At 34.1% G+C, this 21,076-nt stretch overlaps 3 protein-coding genes across 4 annotated transcripts; all 3 read right to left on the bottom strand.

Moving 5' to 3' along the window:
• Positions 1 to 295: 295 nt before the first annotated feature.
• LOC130636478 (uncharacterized) lies at positions 296 to 20,251 on the bottom strand. 2 transcript variants are annotated; one of them, XM_057446215.1, is made up of 8 exons: positions 2,221 to 2,331; positions 1,778 to 1,960; positions 1,664 to 1,690; positions 1,452 to 1,538; positions 1,154 to 1,275; positions 808 to 1,078; positions 564 to 730; positions 296 to 483 (listed from the first exon to the last, which is right to left on the bottom strand). In XM_057446215.1, exons 1-8 carry the CDS (start codon positions 2,264 to 2,266, stop codon positions 364 to 366), a joined length of 1,023 nt encoding a protein of 340 aa, XP_057302198.1. In that variant the 5' UTR covers positions 2,267 to 2,331; the 3' UTR covers positions 296 to 363. The 2 variants fall into 2 exon arrangements, with proteins under 2 accessions (XP_057302198.1, XP_057302199.1); XM_057446216.1 differs by lacking the exons at positions 1,778 to 1,960; positions 2,221 to 2,331 and adding exons at positions 19,731 to 19,913; positions 20,140 to 20,251 and having other exon boundaries at positions 297 to 483.
• On the bottom strand, positions 5,723 to 10,258 carry LOC130636476 (uncharacterized). The gene is made up of 5 exons (XM_057446214.1): positions 9,793 to 10,258; positions 9,351 to 9,565; positions 8,708 to 8,819; positions 7,469 to 7,589; positions 5,723 to 6,441 (listed from the first exon to the last, which is right to left on the bottom strand). Exons 1-5 carry the CDS (start codon positions 10,040 to 10,042, stop codon positions 6,018 to 6,020), a joined length of 1,122 nt encoding a protein of 373 aa, XP_057302197.1. The 5' UTR covers positions 10,043 to 10,258; the 3' UTR covers positions 5,723 to 6,017.
• Positions 18,719 to 19,565, bottom strand: LOC130636479 (uncharacterized). Its single transcript, XM_057446217.1, has 3 exons — positions 19,274 to 19,565; positions 18,997 to 19,161; positions 18,719 to 18,916 (listed from the first exon to the last, which is right to left on the bottom strand). Exons 1-3 carry the CDS (start codon positions 19,386 to 19,388, stop codon positions 18,894 to 18,896), a joined length of 303 nt encoding a protein of 100 aa, XP_057302200.1. The 5' UTR covers positions 19,389 to 19,565; the 3' UTR covers positions 18,719 to 18,893.
• Positions 20,252 to 21,076: the final 825 nt, after the last annotated feature.

A 21,076-nucleotide genomic window follows, 5' to 3' on the forward strand; every position in this document is an offset into this window, starting at 1 on the left:
CTAGTCGCCAGGGCTTGTTCGTCTAAATATAAAAAGCTTAACAAGCCCTGGGGACGAGGTTGGCGCGGATTTGTAAATTCATTAACAGTGGTCCTGGATAAAAAAATCAGCGTTGTGTTTACACAGAATTAACAAATTCATGTTTTTTATTTGAAAGTGACAGTGTCAGCATTATTATTATTTGCGAATGTTTCCACAGCATGAAACACTCAAGTTCATTTTTTTTCCTAATTCGCTTTGCTGAACCAATGAAAGCGAAAATCCATAGTTACAATTTCATGGGTGTTCGAAATAATGAAACAATTACTGCTCGTAAATTATATTTGCAGAAAACCATTACATCAATTGATCATAGGGTAAATGTTAACACAAGTTCTTTGTAGGGTTAATATCTAAATAAATATGTTGCGAAGAAACTGAAGGCTGTGAAACTGATCGATCGTCCAAACATAGGGGCCATTCAATTCCAGGCTGGAAAAATTTCTAAAATATAAAAGTTTAACAGAAGATAAAGTTTGTATTCTTACACCAGGGTGGGGATATGTGCTGTATCAGTCACTTACTCTCAGCAGAGCATTTGGGGCGTACTCTAGTCTGCCAGTGGGGCTGTTGATATGACCTCCCATTGTCCAACCAAATCCGTTTAATACACCTTTGTTGTAAAGCAAAAACAAAGGCACAAAATCGGAGCAGTTCATATTCGCAGTCATGTTGAAAAAATAATGGCGACCTAAAAAATAAATGCGAATTATGTGCGTGTCAATAAATATTTATCCAGTACATTCTTTTTTGCTTCTGGTAGCTTACCCATAGCTGGAACACATCCCCCTTTGTTCCACAATGTTCCATACATCCAGCTTTCTTTCAATGGTACGTTGATGAGAGATCCATCAGGCATCGTCTTATTACTGTTAAGGATCATAAGTCTGTCTCCAACCATTCTGGTATTTCTACGAATTTTCTTGTTGCAAATATTTTGTGGGTCAGTAAAGTAAGCGGTTAAGTAGCGTGCGCCGGTTTTTCCCACAATGAAAGGTGGGAAGCGATTAAACTGATCGATTTTGTTTGCAGCAGAAATCTACAAAAAAATAGAACATTAGATCGGTTGATCCAAGTCAGGCAATCTCTGTAATTTTAGGATGTCACAACATACCTCCATTTGTATGCCAGCAATATGCCCGTGAACATCAAAAAGAAGAAGAGTTGCTCTGTCCCAGTCCTTTTCATTACCGTTTTGTCTGTACACGTAGCGTTGGCCAACGTAAAACAAGTCATCTGGAAAGAAACAGTTTATTGCAGCTCTTTAGTTTTACTTTACACCGCCTTCAATAACATGACTTCGTCCTTAGAATGGGCGTAAAATCAGTATAATTGATGGTGAATAACCTCATGGGATATAAAAACAACTTTTGGGCAAAGAGAAAGGTTAAAATGATTTATTTGAGAATAACCTTTGCACCCGTCTTCTTCCTTTTCCCAACCAGTTCGTCTTGCTTGTTGAGTACGCATCGGCAACTTCGTAAACTTTCGATACGTTACTACAAAAACAAGTTGTGTTACAGTTGCATATGTGAATTTATCCACAGGTCACCAACCAGTTTTTATTAAAAAGTTAAATGCACGTACAGTTTCTTGTAAAGTGTCTCATGCTCCAAAAACTTACCTGATAATTCTCTCCACAAAGGGAAATCTAAATAGAAAAGATAATTAAACCTCATGTAAAAGGGGAAGCAGTGAGCCTTATACACTTTAAATAAATATTCAATGCAGTACTAACTTTTCTTCATGGGCTTTTTGCATTTCGAAACTCGTCTTCTTCGCCCTGAAAGTCTTCGAAAAGGATTCCACGCATCATGACTGTGAGATGAATGCTTAGTTTCATGTGTTTCGTCCATGTGTTCATCGACATCGTAGTCATCTATTTCGTTGTTGACGTAAATTTCACCGTCGAATCGGTATGCTAAAATGTTTAAAATATTATGGCCGGTGGGATAAATTGATTGACAGTTTGTCTTCGTGTTTAAACAATCAAACTAACTTCTTGCTTAGGCAAAACTCCATGATACAAATAATTTTTTTCGTAGTAGGGTCATCAGTTTTTGGGCGAAATCTTTAAAAGCACACGAGTTGCAGTAAAAACAAAAGATGCTGAAGCATGATTACATCTATAGCGTTTTTATTTTATATTTTTTTTATAAAAAAAGGGAATAACATACTTACCGTACGACGCTGCAAAAACCAACAACAAAAAGAAAATCGTGTACATGTTTACCCGCCACTGTTCAACAGCTTGACTTAGTGAAACTTTTATATCATCACTACAGAACGAGATGTTCCGCTCTTTGCAGATCTCTTTGTACTTGGTAAATTACCGACTACTATATTAGCGTTTGTAATAGTCATTTATTTTTTTAAAAAATGCACGTCCCTTTTAACTATATTTGTTCTCTCTTGAAGTATTGTCCCTAATTGGCGTTTATATGTCTTTTGCAATTCTAAAACTTCGTAATTTGGACAATAAAATTTATGATGCGCGATCATCTAAAATACCAATATGAGAATCATTAGCATAACTTGAAAAAAAGATGAAAATTTTTTTCCAACATCTTCTTAATTAATGTTGTACTCGAAATACTTGCTTAACTTTTTCTTAAACTTGGTCACGAAAAAAAGATTACCTTTTTTTTTCAAAAAAAAAAAGCTTTTTTGATCTGGGTACAAAGAGTTGAAAAAAGAATATGTTAAGTATAAAACTTGTATTTGTGATAGATAGCGAACTAATTCAGGTGTCTTTAATGGCTTAGGTACGAAATGATGTCACAATTAGTGTCACTTTAAATCCATGGGCTGCTTGTATGAGAGGCGGAAGGGAAGATTGCTGAGACGTGACGTTTACCAGGATCCCGCCCTCATCAATATTTGTACTAAAACTCACTTTGTGTGTATATAGGAATTTTTGTCCCCAACAATTTTGTTTTGTTCCGGTTAAGCGAGATTCTGTTTAAGCTAAACAGGATCCCAGCGCGGCTTGGACGTTTTTCCGATATAAACACACCGTCCCAGGACGAACAAGATAACTTCTCCGTATTTCAATTGATAGAAAAAAAACATAAACGGACATTTTTTCCATGTACGGCGTGACAAAAATTGTCCGGGTCTACGTGCTGCCCCGGTAATAGTCTTACTCTTCCCATCACATAAACAACCGCTTACTCAAAATGATTTTATGCGACTTCAGGGTACATGACTCTTGTTCAATGCGGTCTAAACGATAGAAGTTTTACTCTAGTAGGCAGCCGTTGCACGACTCTTTTCATTGCCATGCTCCAAGCCAAGTCGAAGTAGATATAGTGTAAACTGGTTTCTGGAAGAAGCTTCTCATTGTTTAACGCCTTTTTCTCGTGTTGGGTATTTTATAGGTTTCCATGATCTTATTGATTTCACGCAAATTGTGGCCATTTTTTTTTTTATTTCTGTTAATGATTGCAGAAATTAGGCTGGTTAAGCCATACACTGTTCCTATTAATACTAAGCTCTAAATAGCTATCAGGATCTTGGTATACGGTTGAAAATCGTGTAGACATGGTGTAATACTAAGCTCTAAATAGTTCCAGCTTTAGTGTGAAACAATATAATCTTTTCGATGTAGAGAAAAGGAAAAGTTTTTTCTTGTCCATATTTTTGATCATTTCGTTGACGTTGGTGCTTTTTACCCCGCGACGGTCTCGCTACTTTATATTAATGTTAGTAAACCATGTACTTTATCAGGGAAAAACAATCGGGGGAAATTTTTGTCGGGTTAAAATTTAGTCGGGAAAAAATTAAGTCACTTTTCCCCGACTAATTTTTCAAATAAGTCACTTTTTCCCCGACTAATTTTTGATATTTCTGTAGATAATCTCACATATCCAATCATTCTTTTAATTTATCTAAGTATGTTTTTTATACAAAAACAACTACGAGAATAAGCACAAAAATCTAGTTCAAAACAATTATGTCGTTTTTTGAACTAATTGATCCTCTCCTGATTTTTAGTTTAGGATAAAAGAAAAAAGTCGGGGTAAATTCTTAGTTTGGTATTAAAAAATTGGGTAAAAGTACAAGTAGGGGAATAAATAATCAGGGGAAATTTTAGTCGGGGAAAAATTAAGTCACTTGCAAAAAGTGAGTCACATTTCCCCGGCTTTTTTTTCCCTGATAAGGTATACGTAAATGTAGATACTTCTGTAAAGTCGCGAATAATACGTTGATTTGGCATTATTGCTTTCATACTAAGATTCGCATGAGGCCTATGGATATTTCTATGCCGTCGAAGTGGCAACCTATTCTCGTCTCTAGCAGTTAAATAGTTAGTTTTAAGTCAATCATCCTACAATAACAGTACAGTAAGGAGTTTCCTATTAACTTCCACAATATAGAGCGGTTACTTTTAACTCATAGGAAGCATGATTGATAAGAGTGTTTTAAGCCTCCCCTACTATGCTATTATTTTACCTTCTACCAGAAGAAATTGGTGTTCTGTTAGTCATTGCTTAGTTCGCCTCTCATTTAAAAACATGATCATCCTGTATTTTACCTACTATATAATAACGCGCGTCTGGCTGATCTTTCCTCGTGTCATTATTTTGTGCTAACTGTAGGGAAAAATAAATATTTTGCACCACACAAAATTAAGTGTTTCGCAGGATTAATGTTCGAGGATAAGCAATATAGATTATAACTCTGGAATTTATAGGCTGTGCACACCAATTGATTATCTTAATGACAGCCAAATATTGCCAGAATCAAATTTTTAAATTAATAAACCAACCAGCTTTTAGATTAAGGAAAATTTTAGTTTTTATTTAGGTTTTGGGTAAATAAGGAAACTTTTTGCAATACTTCTTGCTTATCACTAACTCGAAAAATATTTCCAACGTGATTGGCTAAGAAGAGATAAATAAAATATCTCATATTTTACATGTAAAATATGACCGAGCAAAATTTTCAGGAGTCTGGGTAACGAGAGAAAAATCAAAAAATGTATAACAAAGCTCGTATAGTTAAACAAAGCTTTTTTTCTTGATTCCGTCTGTTTTTTCTATTTTATTAGCTAAAATTTTCTACGCAAAGGCTATTAAACATCTCTGTAAAAATGTTTTGTATTTTACAAAACTTAATTTTCAGAAGAAACAATCTACACTTACGTGATAGTCACGGTTAATTAACTTTTTTTGTTTGTTTCATCTTTTAACTCCCTTGTGGACCTAAAGGCTCGGGAAAGAACCAGAAAAAGTATCAGGACTTGTTTTTTTTGTTTTTCTGTGGATTTAGCCGAGTAAAGTAGTCTAAATCTGTCGATGCATTAAGGGGGATTTTCACGAAGCGAATCGAACGCCGAATTCGACGGCGAATTGTGTCTGAGCTGCTAGTTTTTGACCAATCAGAACGCGGTTAACTAATGTAAACAATGACTTTGGCGCCTAATTAATTTTGTCGTGAAAATTAAAAAGCGAATTCGCCATCGAATTCGCCGTTAAATTCGCTTCGTGAAAATACCCCTTTAGGGTGACTTAGACACGAAACAAACGAACATGTTTTTAGGCATTATTCTGATCAACATTTCAAGAACTGCAGCAGAACCAATGAATAACCAAATTTCAATAGATTGTATAAGGACCGGATTTTTAACATCAATTATTTTTTGCATCTGCCAAATTGAATTTTTTCCAGAGACTTATAATTGAATAAATTGACAATATAGGTCAATAAAAATATATTTGTTAAAAAAAAATTTAAAAAATGTTATGTACTTAACAAAACACATAAAAAGAAGCTTTACAATTTTAAAAAAGGTTCCTGATTTTCTTTATAATTTACAAACTTTATATAATAAACTTAGAAAAGTTCCTAATCATTTCAATTTGATAACCTTACTCTGTATGACTTTCAATTCTGTTAACTCTCTGAGTAGAATGCTCACATGTTTGGTAATAACATCCATATCATATTATCCATTAATCCATATCATAAACTGTTTACTCCTCACTGAAAGAATCAACAAAACCACTTGTTACTCCACTAACAACACTAGACAATAATTTGTTTTGCGTTCCTAGGTTTGTTTTTGATTGAACTTGTGTGTTACTTGTCGACGTAATAGATTGCTGTAGCGTCTGTGTCACAGGATGATGAACTGGCGGCTGTGAATGGTTTGGTTGTGGATGTTGTGTGAGACTTACGTTCGTTAAGATTGGTGGAGACGTCACAGGACCAGGACTTAAAGTTGCGTGCGACCCCCCATTATCATATGACGTATGAGCTGGTGGCTTTATCACCTGTGATTCGGATGCGGACAGAACAAAAGCGGGATTAACTACCGGTGCTATTGGCACCTCCACTTTTTTCTCAATTTTATTTTGTTGATTTCTTCTTAGTGCCTGTATTTTTGTTTTGAGATATCTAAACAATCAACTGCACTATTTAAACATTAAAAAATACAAAAAATACGAAACATTATTATATACCCGTAAGCAAAAACAGCCATTGAATAAATAATCGTATTCCACCCGTATTATTCAATGCTTGTGACGTAACAATAGTTTTGACAAAACATTCGTAAACGCATGTTTTGATTTTATCCTTTCCGCCTCATTAATTTTTATCGTAATTAACTGTGAAGAAATGAACTTTTTGTCTCTTTGTACCGTGTCGATTTCAACAACATTTCGAAAACATGTCGATTTCACAAAAAAATGTTTCGATCTACACTATAAAATGAAACGAAAACAAAACAAACACAAAACAAAATAAGTAATATTAATTATAACAATCTCTTTTGGGTATATAATAAAACATATATACAATAGGTAAACATAGGTTATTGAGATTTATTAACCCTCGGTGATATTATATTCAACTCCGCTGCGCGTCGTTGAATATAAATCACCTCGGCTGTTTTTGCTTACGGGTATATAATAATATTTATTAACACCCACCTATTAGCAAATTACTTCGCTGAATAATTTTAAATATTCGATATCGAATATCATACATAAATTAATTTAACACTCCTACGCTTTTTTATTAGAGCAATCTATTATCTTGAAAATCTCAAAGAAGAAGAATATAGGGAAAAAAATGCTACAAAACATTTTATATTTTGAATGTCGCAAGATAATTTTCTAAGAAAAACATTTTTTATTTGCTGTTGTGATAAAAATGGAAAAAAATTAGAAAGATTTGCAACCTTAATTGTTATGAATTTAATACGAAAATTTTTTGTCAAAGTATTCGTCTTGAAAAATTGGATGATAAAATAGTTTTTTAATTCAGTGAAATCGGATATCGAATTTATGCAGTCTTGCTTTGATGATATATAACCTGGCCAGAGGCCCGTCGGATATCACAAACTTGACTGATTTATTTTCGATATCCGATTTCCCTCCATCCTTGTTTAATACCCCTGTCTATCTTATAAGTTACTCACCCCCGTTTGTAGTAAAGATAAACAAACAGGAAAAATAGAAATATGATAACGGTTGAAACACTTGCGGATACCGCTGTTTTTGATTTTTTACTTTCATTGTTATTTGCATCTATTGTCGTATCTAAAAGTAAACGTATATTTAAAAATAACACAGCTTGTGGCTTTTCGGACTGAAAATATATTTTTGATAAACGCCTTTCCCGAATTAGTTTTTTTTCGATGTACCGCTGATATTTCTCAACTTTTTAAAAGAAAATGAATGTGATTTTTGAAATCTTCACTGAGCACTTGATAAAATGTGAAATCTCCCGATTAAGCAAATAAACAACCGGTTAAAACAGGTTTTTAATTTTGTGCGAATTAACCTCTGCTTGAAACCGAGGTTTAATAGATTAATTAAAATTAAGTAACATTAATATCTAAAACATCTCGGATTAAGTTAAAAATCTATATACACACCAATTCAATGATGCTACATAAAGATCTTAAAGTCAAAACATCAAAACTATAAAATTATGAAAAAAATGTAATTTGGGAAGGTCAATTGCATTAATCGGTTGGCCATCTACAAAAAATATTAACTGTTACTCTTAGGTCCCTAACAGACGGGGGATTAGAAATATCGTTATTTTAAATAAGAAAAAAGGAAAATTTTAAAAGCATGCCGTAAATTTAAAGTACGATTTAAAGCTTAATAATATGAACGCATTTTAAATAAAGTAAAGATAAAGAGTGCTTTGAGGTCTTTTTATTTTTTTTTTTAGCTGCTGTAGGTGCATAAAACAATAGAATAAAAATTATGCACGAATATTTGAGTATTAAAAGTGTGGATTTTGAGTGGATATTATGAAAGTGAAAGTTCATTCGAATGTGAGAAAAACAACAATATGAACGTTTTGTTTTAAATTTTGTTTACAACTCTCCCTTTGATGTTACCGGTAACTTGCTTTAGTCAAAGCATGCTTTATTCTAGTGTTCAGAAAACTAAAGCATTAGTTATACTTTACAATGTTCCACATATCATTTGCGGGAAATAAATTTAAAAAACAATAAGCAGGGGGTTGTTTATTCGGTACCTAACAGTGCAGCAGTTAATTATGTAATTAAGGAAGTATTAAAAAAATCTTTTCACGTGGTTGTTAATTAGACACCAAACTAATTAAAGTAATATTTTTTTTCTTCTTACGTTACTTCTAAGAATTGTAAAACTCGATCAATTACGTAACTTGTAAAACTTACATGCTTCTAATCCGATAGCTTTTGCCAAGAAGCAAGAAAGTGGTTTACTTCCACAGTAAGGTGTTATAAGAAATAGTCCAGTATACAGTAAATACGAATTTTCATCATTCCACTAAAAATGCAAAAAAACAAAACATTTGTATCTGGAAGAAATGTTACATTTTTCCCATCATCATTCATTAAAATCTGGAAGATATGTAAAAAAAAAAATAATTCGGTTCAGAGAATTTTTGAAACACCTCGAGTATTTCAACGATAGCAAAACAAGACATCGATTTATTGTTTTCATGACTTTATTACGCAAATAAAACCCAACTAGGATTTCTAGAGGATCCAATACAATTTCATTGAATTCTCTGTTCTCTCTGTTACCAACAAGCAACTGTTAGAAGAAGTGTCAATCAACATACTTTCTAAAACTACTACTTCCCTAGCGTATTACTTCAGTTGTATTAATATTGCACGTTTATTACATTCGTGTGGTCCCTCGCAAATTTATGGAGCGCACCTGTTCCTCACTCCTTCCTTGTACCTCTCCTCTTTCTCTATCCCTTCTTTCAAAAGTGGCACCCTTAAAAAGTCCAGGTGGTATCACCACGGCATGTTTTATTCTTACTGATCAAAATATTCTGTTAAAGCTTACCTCAAAATCTACATAAGTTTTGCCTTCTGATGTTGTATATGAAACTGTAAAATCATCAGTTCGAGAGAATTGAACCCAACTTTTACCGTTCCATCTTTTGATTGTGTAGCCGCCATACGTCTTTGAGCATGCATAATGGTTTCCTGTGCTTACTCTGGAGAGCGTCAAAGAACTATCTAGGATGTGCAGGCAATCCCCGGTACAAATTGGGCAACCTAAATGTGTTTTCAAGAATAGGGGAGTTGAATAATCAGCACAAGACTATTATCGATTTCAGTATCACTTATTGGTGGAGAATTAGGCAAACTCAATTGGGTTGCAGTCTTGCTTACTTAATTTGGACTTGGATTATTTTTCTTATTTACATATCTATGCAACTTTTTTATAAATAGAGAAAATGAAATGTCTTTTTATAAAGAAGATTAAAACCATGACAACCCACCTAAATCAGCACCGTCGTCACTACGACACGATGGACTGTCACTTATACTTTTACTGTAAAAGGTTTTATTAGCAGGACATTCACACGTCACGCCTTTACTTGATTCCAGGTGAACAGAAGCACCAATTTTCGAACAAATTCCAGAATTTGAGCCAACATATGCAATTTGGTCAACAGCAGAGGTACGATATACAGCAACTTCAAGTGTGCAAGCATAACTCACTAGAGATAGCAACAAAATTAAAAACATTCTTGAAAATGCTTGTACTGTATAATGAGTCCCCTTAGATTTTAATCTTTCACCTTCTGAGCATACAACCTAAACCTCTATATACTCAGGTTCAGAAGTTTGCCCTTTTTATATGCTCTATTTTACACTTCCCACTAATTACAAAAATAGTTGAATAATTCCCTCAAATTAATACTGAACAAGTAAGCACTTTCAATAAAATATCACTTCGGCATTATTAATTAGTTGTAAGTATTTCATAATTGCTAAATCATTAGTAATAGTGTTTTTTCTTTGTTTCTAAAACTAACAGGGAAAATCCAATGTGAAGTTAAAATTATACAGCTCTCTTATAAAAAGGAATCAACGGAAGTATAAAGGGAAGAACTCTCAATGACGTAACTTTAACCTCTAAGATTATGTTTTACCATTGTTGAGTTGGAGTGGCGAAATTTTATGCACCTTTTTACCGTACTTAGTTACTACTACTAGGCAGAAAAGTTTTTTGACTAAAACTTTAGAAAATTTTAGTACTACATTATGAATTTGCTATGAAAAAAGACGAAAATAAACAATGAAACAAACATGAAACAAGCATGTTAAGTCCAAAGTGGACCATTTCCATGTTCAATATTTTTATAGGACTCATATATTTACAAGGATTTGTTAATGCATCTAGTTATCTTTTTATAAAACAATAATAACTAATGAACCATGTTTTGATTATCAGAAGGGAAGCAATAATCATGGTTTTTGTTTTGTTTTCAACGTAAAACTTCTTTGTTTCTGCTAATTGTACCCACAAAACTGGAGCTGAAGCCGTCTGAAAATTTTGATGGTTTAAAATAAAGAAAAAAGAGATGATGAAAAGATTCTCGGTTCTTTTTTTCTCACTATTTAAAAGTTGACAATGAGAAAGACAAATTTTTATCCTCTACACAGTCACATTTCACAGATACATAAAAAAATTGTTTTTTTATTAAAAAGGTTTTGTTTTTTAAATTTGAAAATGTTTTTCTGCTTTTCAATACTGTTTTAAAAAACAAAAACAAATGAATGGCTTCATTTTCTTAATTCATTTCCTAATTACTTTTTTTTCTTCTTTAATTGCCATTTTCTAAAATAAAACACAGGATAGGACGTGTCGTTTTTAATGGTTATTTCTTAGAAAAATATCTAATTATTTCATGATATGTTTTTTGCCTTGTCATACCTATACAAACATGCTGACAAAAATGTAAGATTTTAGTTAATTTATAAAATAGTTAAACCGCACCACTTTTGGCTGCAATACACGCTTTTTCTTTTAAAATAATATGCTTTATAAGAATATCAGACTTGGATTTCAGGCTAAAAAAAATAGATCTATTGTTTAGAAGAATAGACAAATAAGAATAACTACCAGCCTGGTTAGAATTTTAGTTTTCTTATAAATAAAGCGTATATTGCATTTAGCTAACCTGGTCGCTTATTGAAAAATGATGCTTATGAAAACAGTCTCAGGGGACTTACAAATTGATTAGTCTACGCTAAACATCCATTCGATAATGTCATCATTTTTGGAAAATGCTGACCTTAGTGCTGTTGCACATCCAGTGAAAATCTTACAGGGATCTGTTATAGCAAAATTTGTCACACGACATATTTTATTTTACTTAATCTGTTTCCCTATGAAGGTTGAAAAACTAATTTTGAACAATGACGGGTCAATCGGTCAATACAATGAGCCATATTGACCATCAGGATGCAGGTACGCGTGTTACACATCCAATGGGAAGCCCATTTAAAAACGCTATTTTTAAAAAACAAAACAACCATGTAACTTTAGATCAAATGAAATAATAAACAGGCTGCAGTCTGTCGTTTACCATTCCAATTAATTACTTATATTAATAATTCATCACAAAATAGGCTTTATTTACGCTTGCAATCGTAAATACTTTAAATTCATAGTTAAACTAATAAAACAGACTTTTTGATTTTCGACCACCGCCCTTCTCGGCAAGACTCTTATAGGCTTACAGATTTGCTTTCAGTGCCACAAGTTTCGTCATTATTTTTCGCCTAGTTTATCCTTCATCAAATCCAATACAGATGGGAAGAAGCCTTGCGTCGTCGTCCCTTGTCTTAGAGCGTGTCCCTATATCTGCGGCTTTTTGATGTAAACGTCTTTCGTACGTGTATAATACACAAATCTATTTGATCGGTATAGCAGACTCGCATATTACTGCCATGTCTCAACTGTATGAAGTGATAGTGGAACTGCTACATAATCAGTTTGAAAAGAACTAAAAATGCCTGCCCTTTGTATACAGGCTGCAACAACAAAAGCAAGTAGGAATCAATGAGGCTAGTCACGTACACTATGCGATAATAGATGAGCACTACCTGAATAGCACATACGTTACCTGAACAAGAAGACAGCAGCTAAGTATTATTTACTACCAGCCAGAGCATTATAGATCGGACAAAAAGCAACAAAGTTACTCGCTGATGACAGCGAGATGTCGCAAAAGAAAGCCAATTAAGGGCTATCTCATCCTACGCTGGCTTTGAAATATTTGCGGTTCAACAAAGATTGACTACCCGACTACTCACTTCAACGTGACATCACCAAAGGAAATGCACCAGTGTGACGTATTATATATGCCGCACAATAAGCTGTACGGCAACACCTACAAGTATATACTGACAGGCATCGATGTGGCTTCAACGTATAAGGTAACAAGATCTTTAAGAACGAACAAAGCCCCACGTGTTTCGGAGTTGACCGAGGCTATATGCAAAGCGGGTCCTCTAAGCTACCCAAAGTCATTCAATGCCTAATGGGCTGGAATCCATGTCAAACGTCACAAAACTCTTGGAAAGCAAGGGTGTGAAGATAAAGCGTGTGACGACTAAGTATCATTATACTTTTACAGTGCTTGTTGGGTCGTTTAACAAGATTATATCGGAAAGAATCTTTAAACCATAAGATTTTGCATACTGCTTAAAATTTGAATGAATGCTAAACTCCAAAACTGAATAAAAAGTGGTTAACCTGAGAGCGAAAGCTGAACATGAGTCATCTTTTTCACTATCGTGTTACAAAAACAGACCACTACAGACCAGATTATAAATAAGCCTATTGTTTTAAAAGCCATTACGAAATTTTTTTACTATGACAATCTATAAAAAGTTTAAGTTAAACAAATTTAAACTATTCCAATGACAAGATTTTTCGGTAGTTAAGTTTATCATCAAATACAAGAATGGACTTCAAGCACAGGATGATGGTGATAATGAGTGAACCTCATTCCATGTTTCGTTGTATCACATGTATCAGCTTATGGTATACGTGGTAACGAACTAGAATGGTTTTCTGATTATTTGTTTGGGAGAAAGCAGGAAGTAGTGGTAAATAACATCAAATCTGACCCACAACCAGTGAATTGTGGTGTTCCGCAAGGGTCCATACTCGGGCCATTATTATTTTTAATTTTCTTTAATGACTTTGATAATGTCCTACTTAAAGCTAGCGTTATTAAATTTGCAGATGACACTGTTATCTACTTCTCAAGTGAAAGCTTTCTCGTCCTTGAAAATGTATTAAATGAAGAACTTCTTGCTGTTGAGACATATCTACGAGAAAATGATCTTGTTATTAATTTAAACAAAGGGAAAACAGAATGGATGATATTCGGGACGAGTAAAATGCTGAAAAGTGCTGAAGGAAAAATATCATTGTCATGTAATTTTGTGGAGATTAATGAGACGAAAAGCTACAAGTATTTGGGATCAATTATTGATCCTAAGTTGTCTCTAAATAACAACTTCGACTCTACATACAAAAAAGCATCTGGAGGACTCCGTTTACTGACGAGAATACGATCCGAAGTTGACGATACAACTGCTAAAAAGATTTACGAAACATTGATAACTCCAATCATTACATTCAATAGTATCATCAATTTGAACCTGAATAACACCCAGTTGAACAAACTGCAGTCCTTGGATAGACGTGCCAGAGTAGTAACTAACAACAACAGTTTACAACCCATTTACGACAAAATTCAACGAAATGCTTGTAATGTTGTCAGAAAATGTATTGATCGTAAAACATGCTTAAATTATTGGAACCACTTTCAGCTGCTAAGCCATCAAAGACTGACTCGAAACAATTCTTATTCGCTAAAGTTACCAGCAGTACGTTTGGATATGGCAAGAAATGGTTTTTACTATATGGGTGCCAGTATATATAATTCTTTACCAATAGATATACGAAGGGAGCCTACTTATATGAAATTTAAAAATAAATTGGATAACCATATTTTTTAATCGTTTGGCCTACATACACACTTTATTTGGACTTTGGACCCTAACACAATATGAAGCTCTTAAGCCTTGTCTAGTCTTCCTTATTTATATGTTTTCACCTCTGTTTCTCACCCTTTCTACTTGATGTTTTTAGATACTGCAAGCTTATGACATACGCGGTTTTGAATTAAAATGTTTTTTGCCGATTATTCATTCGACATTTAGCAGAAGGAAGCATTTGTGATATGGCATGTTTCATCTTTCGTTTCTTAGTAGAGCATTTTCAATATTTCATATATTATACTAGCTTTGTTGTCTCACCCATTTATACCAATTATCTCCCATTTGGGCGCTTAACTCATGGACACCTATAATCTTATCTTTAGTGTATTTTCACCATTTCATCTATGTGCTTAGCGTTTTTCTTTTTGTTTTGCCTATTCCTTTTCATTTTATTGGATTTTAGAACATCGACGATTTTATATTTAATTGTATATAATGTAGAGTATTTGATTTTAATTTTAGCAGGACACATTTGAAAAGCAGAAATTTATTCTGAAATGTATATCCTGGGTAAATATTGATGATAAATAAATAAATAAATAAATAAATAAATAGGATCATGTACTTTTGACAAACAATTGAAGAGATATTGGGGGTTAAAGGTGTTTTTGAAACTGTCAATGCATTCAGATTGACTTCAATCTGAATGCATTGACGTCAAACTGTAATGTCATAAGGATTAAAAAAATAGACATAAGATTTTCAGCGAAATCAAAGAAAAACGAAGATATCCACTTTGGCGATGAAAGACAGACACAAAAACCTGATAATTTTTTTATTTTAAACACTTACTGGGTGTCATTTTAACAAATACTGCAATGAGGGTTCTTGAATTGTTAGGGGTTGTTTCAGATTGCTGTAATTTTATAAACTTTGCTTTGAAAATTTTAAGGAATTATTTGTTAATTTAAGTGCATTGGAGAAAAGATGATCATCAATAAATAAACAAGTTTTGCTAGGATTTGTGAAATTCATTTTAAACCTGATGGATTTAGCTATCGCATAACCATTAGGCATGACTTAGGCCACATCTAAAATATGTTATGTTTGCGTCCTGAAGACCGGTCGGTTGGGCGTATTTTTTCCGGGATTTTCAGATGGGGCAAAATTCGTTCCCAGGGCCAAAAAACAGTATAGCGCCACTCAACATTTTTCGCTGCCCTGTCTGTAAACTTGCCATGAGTACTCTACAGAAATTAATTTTTACGGGAATTAATTTTTGCGAGTTTTTGTCAAACTTAGGAAAATTTGTTCTCACAATTTTTTTTTTCAAATATACATATCTCGTTTGGATCAAAAAGCTTTTTCCCGGTTTTTCCGACTTACCAACTCGGGTTTTTATTGCCAAAAGTGAGTCGGTCGGAGGACGCGAACATAACATATTTTTGAAGGCGCTACATATTGACTTAGAGAGATCCCTACTTACAGGAAAGTCACAAAGTATGGCTCTCACTTATCTCTAGCTAGAGTGCAGACATAATTGGGGGTCTGTGTATCTCAAAATGACCATTTAATACTCTAGGACTCCCCATCTAAGCCATAGTCCTTTCTGTGAACAATAAACAGGGTATATCCCTGAAAATTTGTGAGTCTAGCCATGTAAAATATGCACATCTCTCTCTCTTCTTGTTGGTGACAATTTCTTAGCTATAAATCTTAGTGGAAACAGAAATCACTACATCGCTAACTGTGTACTACGTTCATAGGAAAACGACTTATTCACCCTCTTTGCACATCCAGACAAGCACATAGTTACCCAGTTATGCCAACAGAGGGATAAACGTTTGACAACAAGAAGCAAAGAGACGTTGATATTGTGTCGTTCACAGCAGCGGTTACCATTATGAGATTATTTATCAGACAAAACTTTTGTCCAGCAAATTTATTTACAACACAAGACAGATCTTTTCGTCATTTTTGCCCGACAAGTTTTATTTTAAGTTTTTTAATCGGTTTCATACACTTTTCCATTTACTTTTAATTCCTTTAAAGAGATACTTTACATACTTTTTTATGTTACAATTTTATGTTATTGGAAATAATGCAACTATTTTTTCTAGGAAAACAATTGAATTTTACACTCAAGCACGTGTTTTTGCCCTCGACCCCTTATTATCATTTCAACCAACACTGTTCCTTTTAACGCTATATTTAAAAATTGTGTTTTCATATTCAAAACGGCCTGCAAATATTTCTTTCTCTGTTTCTACGCTTACCAAAAACTCAACCACGAACTTAGGGCTGAATGGCTCTTGCCTTAACATCTGCGGCCCTTGTAAGGTTTGAAACGAACACTATAGATCTCTTAACGCTATTGATCTCAACGTGGCGATTATCAAAAAATGCAATACAAATTCTGATAGGAACGCACATATTAAATTCTATTATTCTAAAACGAAAATGGAGAAATGCACCATTTTTAATCGACTTATTATTGCATTAGGAATAATTTACGACTTCTTTTTGTAGGGCGACAAAAATAGCACAGAAGGAGCCTTTTGTAGTGCAGAGGCTATTGTCATAAAACATTCCGAGGTCTTTCTGAAAAATTAAGGTAATTGTTCGTTTTTTTGAAAACTGGTTTTCACCCATGAAAGTAATGCTCCAGTTAAAATCGACCGGAATACTGAATCGTTTAAATGACTGTCTGTTTACGTCAGACAAGGATTTGAAAATTGAATAACCTGAATCATTTTGCTACAGGCACAGATGTTAATTCTCGTCTTTAGCTGGTGAAGTAGTTTAACAACAAATGTGTCAACGTAGATTCAACATTTTCAGAAGTCCAAGCTCAGGGAGAAGTCAGATGCTGGGATGCCAAAAAGAAGCAATATATCCAAGTAACTGCTCCTGATATGATGGCTGACTACAACAAATCAATAAGTTAATTTAGCTGATATGTTGATCTCTCTGCATCGGAAAGAATTGTCTCCAAGAAAAGATGGTGCCTGAAAGTAATATTTCATTTCGTTGATATATGCAAAGTCAATGGCTGATGGTTATTATACCGGCGACAGTGTGAGCAAGAAGCAATACAGAACAAAAATCAACAGACTTCGCTAAAATTCAATGCAAAATTAGCTACAGCACTACGCCAATCTTCTAAGCCTGTTGGTGTTGCAAAACTAAACAAGAGAAGATCACTGCCTCCTCCTCCTCTGTGTAGAGGGAGAAAATGTAACATGCCTTACCAATACTAGATGTGCGATATGAAATGGTCGATCACTTTCCAGAATTTAGAGGAATGAAAGGAAAATGCTGTTTTTGTTCAGCGGGATACAGTTTTCTTTATTGTAAAAGATGTCTAGTATTGTTATGTGTACGGAAGTATCAAAATTGTTTTTATAATTCTCACCATTGGATAATCGTTCTGAGTTGTAAAATTTAAATCAAACCGGCAATTTCTGTACCCTGAATTGTTAGGCAATGATAAGAACCTTAAATATTCTACTTTTTTAAAGAACTAATAACGTGATAACATCACAATTCCATGATAGAATCTATAACAAAACTGGCAGATATTTATCTTAATTTTAACGTGACTCCACCAGCTTCGTAGAATTACAGCTAAGTTGTTGTGAAATGTTAAGATTTGGATGGTGGCTGAAGGTTTACCAACATTAAGACACTTGTCGAAAGAAGCTAAACTAGACATAATAGCATGGGGTTTTGGGCGACAGGCGAGATGGCATTTTTTGACATCGAGGTTTTTAACTCGTTAGCAAAAAAAATTATACAGGCAAGTTGATCTAAGGAAAAATAACCAAAATATGAATAAAACAACAGAATATTTGATAGTGAAACCGTGACATACATCAGCGGAAAAGTTGCGCCATTAATGTTTATTTTAGCTTCATTCCGTAAAAGTATAACAATACGAGATGAATGTGTTCATGAAAATAAACCGAACTTTACACTACTGCTCAACATTACAAAAAGTAGCTGCTGACCATTGTTGTATGTGAGGATCTCAATCTAGTCGCCAGGGTTTGTTCGTCTAAATATGAAAGCTTAAAAGCCCTGGGGACGAGGTTGGCGCGGATTTGTAAATTTATTAACAGTGGTCCTGGATAAAAAAATCAGCGTTGTGTTTACACAGAATTAACAAATTCATGTTTTTTATTTGAAAGTGACAGTGGCAGTATTATTATTATTTGCGAATGTTTCCACAGCATGAAACACTCAAGTTCATTTTTTTTTCTAATTCGCTTTGCTGAACCAAATATAGCCTTACTTTCTTAACTCCATGCGGTGTAGTGTAGTTGTCTTAGTTATGTGGACTTTGTCGCTTTACGCCTACAATGAAAGCGAAAATCCATAGTTACAATTTCATGGGTGTTCGAAATAATGGAACAATTACTGCTCGTAAATTATATTTGCAGAAAATCATTACATCAATTGATCATAGGGTAAATGTTAACACAAGTTCTTTGTAGGGTTAATATCTAAATAAATATGTTGCGAAGAAACTGAAGGCTGTGAAACTGATCGATCGTCCAAACATAGGGGCCATTCAATTCCAGGCTGGAAAAATTTCTAAAATATAAAAGTTTAACAGAAGATAAAGTTTGTATTCTTACACCAGGGTGGGGATATGTGCTGTATCAGTCACTTACTCTCAGCAGAGCATTTGGTGCGTACTAGTCTGCCAGTGGGGCTGTTGATATGACCTCCCATTTTCCAACCAAATCCGTTTAATACACCTTTGTTGTAAAGCAAAAACAAAGGCACAAAATCGGAGCAGTTCATATTCGCAGTCATGTTGAAAAAATAATGGCGACCTAAAAAATAAATGCGAATTATGTGCGTGTCAATAAATATTTATATTAACATATTGTCTTTCAGCGGTTTACAGACTATCCAGTACATTCTTTTTTGCTTCTGGTAGCTTACCCATAGCTGGAACACATCCCCCTTTGTTCCACAATGTTCCATACATCCAGCTTTCTTTCAATGGTACGTTGATAAAAGATCCATCAGGCATCGTCTTATTACTGTTAAGGATCATAAGTCACCAACCATTCTGGTATTTCTACGAATTTTCTTGTTGCAAATATTTTGTGGGTCAGTAAAGTAGGCGGTTAAGTAGCGTGCGCCGGTTTTTCCCACAATGAAAGGTGGGAAGCGATTAAACTGATCGATTTTGTTTGCAGCAGAAATCTACAAAAATAGAACATTAGATCGGCTGATCCAAAAACTTACCTGATAATTCTCTCCACAAAGGAAAATCTAAATAGAAAAGATAATTAAAACTCATGTATAAGGGCAAGCAGTGAGCCTTATATTCACTTACAAACTAAACAATTGCTTTATTTGGAATAAATAAATAAATATTCAATGCGGTACTAACTTTGCTTCATGGGCTTTTTGCAATTCGAAACTCGTCTTCTTCGCCCTGAAAGTCTTCGAAAAGGATTCCACGCATCATGACTGTGAGATGAATGCTTAGTTTCTTGTGTTTCGTCCATGTGTTCATCGACATCGTAGTCATCTATTTCGTTGTTGACGTAAATTTGACCGTCGAATCGGTATGCTAAAATGTTTAAAATATTATGACCGGTGGGATAGCTTTAATACATCCATTATTAAATTGATTGACAGTTTGTCTTCGTGTTTAAACAATCAAACTAACTTCTTGCTTAGGCAAAACTCCATGATACAAATAATTTTTCCCGCAGTGGGGTCAACAGCTTTTGGGCGCAATCTTTGAAAGCACACGAGTTGCAGTAAAAACAAAAGATGCTGAATAACATACTTACCGTACGACGCTGCAACAAGCAACTACAAAAAGAAAATCGTGTACATGTTTACCCGCCACTGTTTAACAGCTTGACTTAGTGAAACTTTTATATCATCACTACAGAACGAGATGTTCCGCTCTTTGCAGATCTCTTTGTACTTGGTAAATTACCGACTAATATATTAGCGTTTGTAATAGTCATTTATTTTTTTAAAAAATGCACGTCCCTTTTACCTATAATTGTTCTCTCTTGAAGTATTGTCCCTAATTGGCGTTTATATGTCTTTTGCAATTCTAAAATTTCGTAATTTGGACAATAAAATTTATGATGCGCGATCATCTAAAATACCAATATGAGAATCATTAGCATAACTTGAAAAAAAGATGAAAATATTTTTCCAACACCTTCTCAATTAATGTTGTACTCGAAATACTTGCTGAACTTTTTCTTAAACTTGGTCACAACAAAAAGACTACCTTTTTTTCAAAAAAAAGCTTTTTTGATCTGGGTACAAAGAGTTCAAAAAAGAATATGTTAAGTATAAAACTTGTATTTGTGATAGATAGCGAACTAATTCAGGTGTCTTTAATGGCTTAGGTACGAAATGATGTCACAATTAGTGTCACTTTAAATCCATGGGCTGCTTGTATGAGAGGCGGAAGGGACGATTGCTGAGACGTGACGTTTACCAGGATCCCGCCCTCATCAATATTTGTACTAAAAATCAGTATAAAGGAATTTTTGTCCCCAACAATTTCGTTTTGTCCCGGCTAAGCGAGATTCTGTTTAAGCTAAACAGGATCCCAGCGCGGCTGGGACGTTTTTCCGATATAAACACACCGTCCCAGGACGAACAAGATAACTTCTCCGTATTTTAATTGAAAGAAAAAAAAACATAACCGGACATTTTTTCCATGTACGGCGTGACAAAAACTGTCCGGGTCTACGTGCCGCC

Source organism: Hydractinia symbiolongicarpus, chromosome 3, assembly GCF_029227915.1.
Source record: "Hydractinia symbiolongicarpus strain clone_291-10 chromosome 3, HSymV2.1, whole genome shotgun sequence".
In the NCBI taxonomy this organism is placed as follows: Eukaryota; Metazoa; Cnidaria; class Hydrozoa; order Anthoathecata; family Hydractiniidae; genus Hydractinia; species Hydractinia symbiolongicarpus.